The 10,049-nt window shown below is 35.1% G+C and overlaps 1 protein-coding gene across 1 annotated transcript; it reads left to right on the forward strand.

Moving 5' to 3' along the window:
- The first annotated feature begins 9,093 nt into the window (after window positions 1–9,093).
- Window positions 9,094–9,794, forward strand: LOC144345339 (abnormal cell migration protein 21-like). Its single transcript, XM_078006839.2, has 2 exons — window positions 9,094–9,249; window positions 9,591–9,794. The coding sequence occupies exons 1-2, from the start codon at window positions 9,108–9,110 to the stop codon at window positions 9,737–9,739; spliced, it is 291 nt and encodes a 96-aa protein (XP_077862965.2). The 5' UTR covers window positions 9,094–9,107; the 3' UTR covers window positions 9,740–9,794.
- The last annotated feature ends 255 nt before the right edge of the window (window positions 9,795–10,049 follow it).

Genomic DNA, 10,049 nt, shown 5'->3' on the forward strand with positions numbered 1-10,049 from the left:
AGGACAATGACACCAGTTTTCACCGGTTTCTGAATAATGCTGTTCAATAAGCGCCGGAGATCACAATTAACATGCGAGCGTGGTGAATAAGTGTACCATTGAACATGACCTCCCACTTATATACATTTGAAATTTCCACATTTGACGTTTAAGTTAAAAAACTAAGAACTGGCGGAAAGTATTAATCAATGTTTCAAAAAACCTTGCCTATAAAGTTTTTCAATTAAGGTAGAATTGCAGGTTCGTGGGCACTTGGGAGTGAATTTTTTTTTTTGCTTTTTATTATCCAAACAGTCTTGGCTATAGACTGTTAAAATTGTGTAGAATTGTGAATAGTGGAACATACTCAAAAAACGATTTTAAAATATAGATAACAGGTGCAAACATTCTTTCCTTTGAATGCTTAGAAAGATTTAGCAAGGCTGTACATAAATAATAAAAAAGAAACATGGTGAAAAAAAAAATGACGGGAACTCCATATTATGCACTATATTTAACTTTTAACAAAACGATAATACATTTAAATTTGGAACTGTTACAGCCATTTTAATTATGAGCATTAGCAAACTTCTTACTGAGTGAATTGTTATGCAAATTAGCAATTATCTCAGCTTCTTTTCAGTGCACATCCCAGAACTTAAAAAAAAATAGCGTCTAGCTTTGACCTTTTGTTTTGAAATTTTCACAAATGATTGACAATGTGTTTATCTATAAAACGCCGTCGGGGCATTGTTTTTGGTTGAACAGTGTTACAACAATCGTACAGACAACTAGCCTGGGTGTTAATTTATGCATAAACTTGAAGTAGTGAAATTTGGGCTGCTGCCCTGCAAAATTGACAACTGGTAGACAGTTTTCAAGACGGCGCTTTCTTCATAGTAAACAGATGTACACATAAGCCAATTTTGACAGGAAACAGAAGCATAGTTTAGGAGCTAATTTTTTTTAAATCACTTTCGACCAAAAAAGCACATTTTTGTGCATATTTCAAACTACAGTGTCCATAAAAGAAAAATAATAAAAAAAAATTAAAATTCATACACTAAGCTTTCCGAAAATATATAGTTTTGTCGACAAGGGAGATCATCTTGGTTTCCTAATTAACTAATTAAAATACCTGTCAGGTAAACTGCATCTCTACCTTGAGTAGGCATTGATTCACGTTGTAAACAATGGTGCTAGTTTTCGAGAAAAAAAATACTACGTCTTCCCTAGCCAAGGTTGATTTATTCGCCAGACGCCTCTTCTCTATATTTTGTTCAGTTGACAGAATTCCTACTAATAACCTGTAACATCCGACAATATCAAACACAGCGGCGCATGCTCGTTTCCATGGTAATGTATGACGTGATGTAAGACGGCGAAATCAATTGGTTTAAATTTAAAATTACGCTGATTGATGGACCCAGCACCTTGGCGCGTCCAACCAAATCATTCAATTTAACTGAGGTCAAATACAGCTTTTCGTAATACTATCACGCACGGGTTCTTGAGGACGGTCATGAAAGCTGTTAGAATCGGGCGATGAGTCGGGCGATAACACAGAAATGCGCCGAAAAGTCAAATTCAATCTAATTTAAATTTTAAAATAAGTCGAGTGTGATGGTTACGTAGTGTCCTATATTTATATGTCATCCGATATCAAACGTCCAATCAATTACGTCATTTATTTGGGGGTAATGAGTAAAGGTCATTTGTACAAATCAAGAAAACTAATAAGATTGACTCCGTTTACGAATACTGTGCAGTGTGTACAGTTTTACCGGCTGATATCGTCCCTCCATATATAGGCGTACAGTTTGTTATAGTTACTTGGATGTCCCTGAATCCTATTGTGGACTACCTGGTTTACAAGTAAAACCGCACATTTGCAATTGTGATCAGATCAGATCGGAGCAGATGAATCGAATGTGAAGTTCACGTAGTGACCTACGTTTATATTCCACATCAACAGTTATGTCCAATCATTGACCTAAATTATTTGGGGATAATTAGTAAAGGTACTAATGATTATCCATTAAAGTTCATCTATTTATATATATTTATATATATATAACTTTTTCACGCGTTATTGTTTCAACTGACGCATCGATGTATCGTTCACTTCACTAATTTGAAAAGTTAACGTTCAATAGAGCTCCCTGGTGTATTACGAGCGGGAGAACCAATAAAGCGAACTACTAACCCGAACAACACTACTGAATTTATATACAGCCTTTTCAATGTGGACACTTTTATTTGTTCAGAGATAACGCGTGTTACACTTTAGAGTGACCATAATACGTATGATGGATATAAATATAGAGATCTACGCATTATCTAAGTTAATGTGTATATTTATGATTCTGAATCACCAGGCAAGATAAACGCAATAGTCGTTTACTAAGTTTCACTGTTACCGATTTCCACATGGCGTTCAATTGATCATCACTGAATGTTGTCGGCGTTAGTAGTCGTCGTCGTTTACTCATGTAAACAAAACAACTATCGTCTTTGACATAAGGTCAATGACGTCGACATCGGATCTCACCAGTTTCTGAACAATATTTCTGTCTAATAAGCGGTAGAGGGCACAAGTCACGGTAATATGCGAGTGTGATGAATAACTAGACCACAAAACAATGGCTTGTATACATCTGAGATTTTCACATGTAATGTTGAAGATAACAAACTAAGAACTGATGTACTGTGTTTAACTAATTTTCGTATGTACGTTTGGGAAACACGTTTCCGCGTGAAAGAGTGTACACATCGTATCTGAAAACAAATAAAAATACAAAACTAATTTAATATAAGTGTTTTATGACGTGTTGGCAAATGTCTGGTTTACCTAAACGGGTCGTGAACGGATTGTCGTGAAAGTTGCCCGAGTTACGTACAGTTTTCCAAGCATGTCTAATAACCGCGCCATACACGACTTATTTATATTTATTTACTTATAACATGGCCGTCGAGTATTGTGCAAAACAACTGCCATTGTGTGCACATGACACAGTGAGTGTACATCCAATACTAACATACATACATACATACATAAATAAGCTTGGTAAGTGGGACGTGACGGATTACACCTACTAATTGGAAGCGGAAATCATGTTATTATTTTGCAGTAATTAAAATAATTGATGCTTGAAATACGTGTTAGAGTAGATAATCCACGCATACAATACATTCAGTAAGAACAGTCTCCATTGACGAACTGTGCGCAATGAGGTTATTTGCATTTTTTCACTCTAACACTTTGTTTAATAAGGGTAATCTAATTTGCAAAGTTAGTCTTATCCTTGGTGTATTATGAGTCAGAATTAGCACTGTGACTAAACCGATCGAGCGTTTACCACTATATTATCCCGAAAAGAACTAAAATTTTACAATATTATAGTAAATTGAATTCATCTACATTACATTCAATAGGGACGTTTCAAATAATCAGACTGAGGCAACGTGTATTACATTCGCAGTGACCATAATATGTATGATGAATTTAAATATAGAGGTACACGCACTAGCTACGTTAATATGTCTATTTATGGTTCACCAGGGAAATCAACTACAATAGTCATAAAAAAAACCGAATCCAACGGGTCTTAGAGACTTACTTTCAATAGAGCACAGCGAAGCAGCTTCTCTGCTACAATAGTTACTAAATTTCAGATGGCGTTCAAATGATCATTACTAAATGTTGTTCTAAGGTTGTCGGCTTTATCAGTCGTTGCCGTTGACGCTGAGTAAACATAACAACTATCGTCTTTGATATAAGGTCGATGACATAAATTCTCAGCAGTTTCAGAATAATGTTACGATCCAATGAGCGCCAGATTGTACAAGAACATATAAATGTGATGGATAACTAGACCACAGAATATGCACACATACAATTATATACATCTGAAATAAAACAAATTACCATTTATTTAGTCATTTCATTTATAATACCGTCGCCTCGTTATTATATCTAGGCAAAATTCCTACTGTCAAACTGTATTCACTGACAACGATATCAAACGGCGCGTGCGTGCTATGGTAAATTGAACACAAATCTGCATGTATTGACGCGTTTCCACAAGAATTCGAAATGCCATGCTTTTGTCAGTTAAAGAAAATGTCAAGTTTAACAACATAATATTCCCAGATTAAATAGCTCGGCAAATATAAGAACATGCAATTTACATCTTTTTCATATCACTTTTTATTCTCCAGATATTCACATTTAATCAATGTATGTAGTCCACCATCTTAATTAGACAGAAAAGGATTGTGGGTAAAGTATGACATTATATCCACTGTTGTCAGAAATTAGGAAAATTAGGAACATTTCAGGGATGTTTATGCCCATAATACATTAGAAACGCGTATTTACACTGATTACATGGTAAACAATCATTAACATTATCATTTTTGAAAACAATATATATCAAAGGATGCGTTTCATGATGAGACACTTTGCACTATTGTACAGTAATCATAACAAACGGTAAACAAACCACATAATCAAGTAGGAATGTATTCATAAATATAAACATTAATAAAGTAAGTTTGAGTGTAACATTTAAGAAAAACAAACGTGTATAGTTGTTGTAAAAGATACTATCAATCGCGTGAGTAAGTGTGTTTACTTGTACTGAAATTCCAACTTTTCGTGAATATAATACCCGATATTTGCGAAAATTTACACTTCAAAACAGATGAGTAATTAACTGAAACGAACAATAACATCTTTGAACCCGTTCAACAGGACAAAATTAATTCCCAACATTAGCAGTTTCATCTTGTTCGCTCCGATTGCTTCTCTTAAAATCTGAAAAGTATAATATTATCAAAACGCAGTAAGTAATGTTCAAATAATTATCATTATTGTTTCAAACAATTCAATATAAGATGAAAATATTAATGTTGTTATAGACTAACGCGCATGTAATGATAAGACGGGAATATGACCACAAACAAATTGAACTAGAAATTCCTGTTAAATATTGCAACATTTCTATGATTTTATTTGGTAACTCAGATCTTGATCTGTGGAATGTCGCTATGGACGTAATGTGGTATGGAATTCTCTGGTCCTGCAAATTCATGAACTTGATTTAATCAGTTATTCGGCACACAAAGAAATTAATGGAGGCCGCTGCAAATGTCAATGTAGTACACATCTGCCAACGCTGGCTTTATAAATTACACTTTCCACACGATGCGTAACGGAGTAACAATATCATCATACCTTCAGGTTTGTTTAGAACAACTTCCGGTTCCATTCTTTCCTCAGAAAATCAAAAAAAGACTTCATTCGGTTCAAGTTGTTATTGCTTCTTCAACGAATATGCCACCTGTCCACGCACTCCCGATAGTATAATTCAATCTAAATGAGCGTGCGCACGACACAAGTTACCAGTTACATGCAACATACATTAATGTCAATCGTCGTTTACGAAAGATATCTCAACATATTTGCGAAGAAGTAGCAAACTTATTTATTGTTCAATATTTATTTTCATATTGTATTTATTGTATTAATTAAGTTTCTGAGTATCAATTTAATGCTTATGTATTATTAGAGGCTTAAAGGAGCTCGTTTAAAAATAGGCGAAAATTTGCACAGGTGCGTGGTAATCACCATATTAGAATTCAATACCGAGGCTCCGCCAATAGAATAATCGCTATTAAGAAATTGAATCTAATGATTAGATCACATTGAATAATTTCCTGTCTACAGCGCACCTTCGTCCAGCTTACTAACTCGAACATTGATAACAACACGGTGCATGTTTAATTCCATCGGTTATTAAACTTGTGGCAGGTATATGGTATGCACACTCGCAAAATACTAAAATCGGTAAATTTATCGCTACATGCACAGTATGACTTCCTGCCAAATGTGACGTGTGTGAGCATTTTCCCCCAATAAATATGCTGCATACAGTCGATAATAAGTATTGTGTCTATTGTAGGTGAATACCATAGACGGCATACAAAAGTGTCCTGTATATAATTGGGTACTTTAGGTTGAAACATTGCATGTTTGTTTTCTGAAGTGCTTCAAAATAAAACAGTTTCAAAGAAAAGTGCTTTAGTTACTCTTATGATATTTTGTACATGTCATATATGTAAACACTTATGAAACATGTATAGTCCGGTGTTTTACCTTGAAACATTACATGTGTGTTTGTTTGTTTTACAAAGTGTTTCAAATAAAACAATTTGTAAGAAAAGTGTTTTAGTTACACTGATGAAATTGTGTACATGTCGTATACATAAACACTTATAAAACATGCATAGTCGAGTTTTTTACCTTGAAACATTACATGTGTGTTTGTTTTAGGAAGTGCTCCATGATAAAACAGTTTAACAATTTGGAAGAAAAGTGTTTTAGTTTCACTCTCATAAACACAAATGTGTCTTATACATTAACACTTTGAAAACAGTTATTCACTAAATGCGGATTAGTAAAATCCGTTAGGCCACGAGGTACTTAATTCACCACGTGCCCCGATTTCTAGTTGTACTTAGGTTGGTAAGACCATATAGGTTGGTGCGTGACATAACATTATTTTCTGGATTAATGTCATGGCCCATCGCATCATTACGTCACTTTCGGTGATTGTCTAGTTGGCATATATACCATAATGTTTACTCACGAGTCCCGAGACTTTTCACTCAATTTCACATAAACGAGGATGCATTAGTCCTTAAATGTTCTATCAACAAACACTTTAATTACACATTTATATCACCGTAAAACACCTAGTGTTTTATTTCGGAAAAGTGTATTTTTGTGTGTTTATAATGTGCTTAATTTTCATCAAAAAGTGCTTTAATAACTCCCTAAAACACTTTTCTAAAAATACTAAAACACTACTGTTTCGATAGAAAATACAAGTGTTTTATTATATAGTACGCTTATTTTTAATTACAACAGTGTGTTTTCAACTGAAACGGTGTGTTTTAATGGAAAACATAAAAGTGCTTCCGAGATTTACTGTGTATAAATACGACGTATTTACAACGTACAACTTGTTGGTAAATATTACTAATTGAGCCATACTTGCAATGTGCGAAATATCAGTAAATTTATTATATTTATGCCGTACTCATAACATACGAGTTATAAATATAACGTGCAACGGCCAGAAATCAATCGACAATCTATGGCCGTAATTTCCATGGCCGAAAAACCAATGAAAGCTCCTGTCGAAGATGGCGCTGTATAACTGATTTAATCGTATGTAACTGAACCATAATCTCCAACATAGATTATTAGTTATTGTTTACACATACATGTCAAGAAACGTATAATTGCGCCTTGTATTATTATTGATAATAAACATTTTATTATTCCGGGGTCTGTGGAATTTGTGTCAACGCAACAACACTACGTGTATCTTCTTTATCAGTTTGTAACATTAATCCATCGTACATTTCTTTTCATGACAACTCGACTTGTTGTTTGTTATGCACCCGTTGCCAAGTGTAAATTGCAAATAATGGTTCCTCATAACACTTACTACGACATGCATAACGAATTTGACGAGCTTGCTGTACGTCGCACATCGTACGTACGTCGTTTATTTGAAAGCGACGTGGTATTTAGTTCACCGAGTACATACCGTGACATTTCAATACTGACAATGCCATGACACCAGTGATCAACCTTTTCCGAAAATCATTACTGTCAGAGAGGCGATGTTGAGTATATATTTCTATATTCAAATGTAATGATACCGATGAACAGAACTGAAGAACTATTATAGACCTCCGAGAATATTATGATTTAATTTAGAATGTTTTGTTAAACGTGGTTCAATAACAAGTTCAGCGAAATATTTTATAGACTTACTTCGCCTGTTTGTTGTTCTTCAACTATTGTGGAAAACACCTGTCATTGTTTCCACGTGACACAGTGAGTGCACATCTAATACGAACATGAATAAGCTTGGTAAGTGGGACGTGACGGATTGCACCTACTAATTTTTAGCGGTAATCATGTTATTATTTTGCAGTAATTAAAATAATTGATGCTTGAGATCCGTGATAGTGTAGATAATCCACGCATACAATACATTCAGTAAGAACAGTCTCCATTGACGAAATGTGCGCAATGAGGTTATTTGCATTTTTACTTTACCAAATAGTTGTCATACGTACGTATTCATTCCGATTAACGATCAAAGAGCCGAGTGGATTGATTCCAGACACTTTTAAAGAGGATAAAAAATTCGACTCGCGACGTGGGCATAGGGAAAATGTCCTGTGCGCACACAAGTGTATGCTTGGTGCCGATACCTGTGCCGGTGTTAGCTACTCGCGTTTCTTGGAAACATGTGTTCTCCATCGAGCTTTCGATTCAGAACGCGTTATATCTGTGCCTGGATGGGGGTTTATTGATGGCGACCTTTTGAAATCATCGACTCATGGATTGATAAGTCAATTTGTTGACGAAATGGGGGGAAGGGGGAGCTAAATTGCTAAAACGCCATGATAGATTACATGCATGGAAGTACCTTTTCTGTGACTTACTCTATTTCAACGCGATTATTTACAATTCATTGTAAAACACTTTTATATGCATCTTTATTCAATTATTATTTTCCATGCTAAATTATATCAAAAAGATTTCTCATTTGATACATATTTTGATCGAAATACTCCCATACACATTATTAGAAAAAAACAACTATATACAGGTTCGTAGCACATTAATACTCACGCGAGATCCATTAATTATCCCATGTATATTTGTCTCACACAGGATTTAGGAGCGACTTCGGCTTGTACAAGTTTGCCGTGTAAACACAATTCGTGGTGCACGGCACCAGACGAGCAGCAGTATGTATGCACATGCCGAGTAGAAGAAATGTTTGAAGGCGATACGTGTGAAACATATGTTGCAGGTTTGTTAAGTTGTGAAGTTACATCGTTGTTATTAGGAGGGTAGCATATTTAACGCAATTGTGGAATCGTCTCTCTTCATTGAGCTGATGAAGAAAATTTAATCCTGTTTTCTTTGGTAATTACACGTTCTACGAACAATGGGATGCAAATATATAGGAGTATAATATAAATATAATTGATTATTCTTTTTATGGTTGTTAGAACCTACCCCGACTATCACGATGCAAAACTGGCAACCATGGTCATCGGATTGCACGGCACAGTGCGACGGCGGCAGACACGTTCGTGTAAGGTCATGTGTTCCCGAGTCGCTACATTGCAACGACATAGAGTACAAGGAATGCAACACACAGCCGTGTCCAGGTGTGTTCCTGTTCTTTCGTTAGACTAAGTTCTTGCGATAAATATTTTTATCATTTTAATTTTTTAGCGTCGGTGTAACGAGTTTTGGGTATACACCATAAATGTCGTATGAAATAGATGGTGCAGTATTTGTAGAATTTGTTATTACAGCATTTCATCAAAACAAACGTACGATTTCGTAAACGCGTAACTACTTTTCTAATATTCCAATCAACAATTAAACCTGCTTTATTCCAGTTCGTTAATGATGAAGCTTAATTGACTAGACGCTGCTTTAAATGTTTAATCGTAGGAAATGCCGTCAAATAATATAGGGTTATATTTATTTACATGTTTAACAGTTTGGAGTCGCTGGTCTGAAACAACATATTCACTATCCACAATGACTGGTACCAGACAACGAGTATGTTTATATGACGGTCTGGCAGGTATCAGCCCTGGATGCGAAGGCCAGAATACTGAAACTGTAGACTATCAGCAAAGTAAGTAGCTGTTTTTGTATTAGGAGATTAATGTGGCTTCGCGAAAAGCGTGTCTGGGTTCTTTGGAATTGTGTATTGAATGTTTACAGGTATTGTAATGTGCAGGCAATCGTTACCTTATTTTCAAAACAAACGACCTGACGCAATAGCTTCTCTCTTTAGCCACGTCGAGCAATGCACACCCATAATAATTTTTATTGAATATTTTGATCAAAGTATCGAAGCAATTGAGCTGATAGTTTTCAAGAAGTCGGAAACAGCATCTTTTAACAAAAATATTCGCCAAAAACAGATAATTGAAGATATCGTCACAAAATG

The sequence above is a fragment of the Saccoglossus kowalevskii genome, chromosome 12 (genome assembly GCF_978046115.1).
Source record: "Saccoglossus kowalevskii chromosome 12, keSacKowa6.1, whole genome shotgun sequence".
NCBI lineage: Eukaryota > Metazoa > Hemichordata > Enteropneusta > Harrimaniidae > Saccoglossus > Saccoglossus kowalevskii.

Excerpts from the sequence above, each read along its gene's own strand:
- LOC144345339 (XM_078006839.2), top strand. The coding sequence starts at position 9,108 with ATGCAAAACTGGCAACCATGGTCATCGGATTGCACGGCACAGTGCGAC. Across the intron at positions 9,250-9,590 it reads CAACACACAGCCGTGTCCAG|TTTGGAGTCGCTGGTCTGAA; the intron begins GTGTGTTCCTGT and ends CATGTTTAACAG.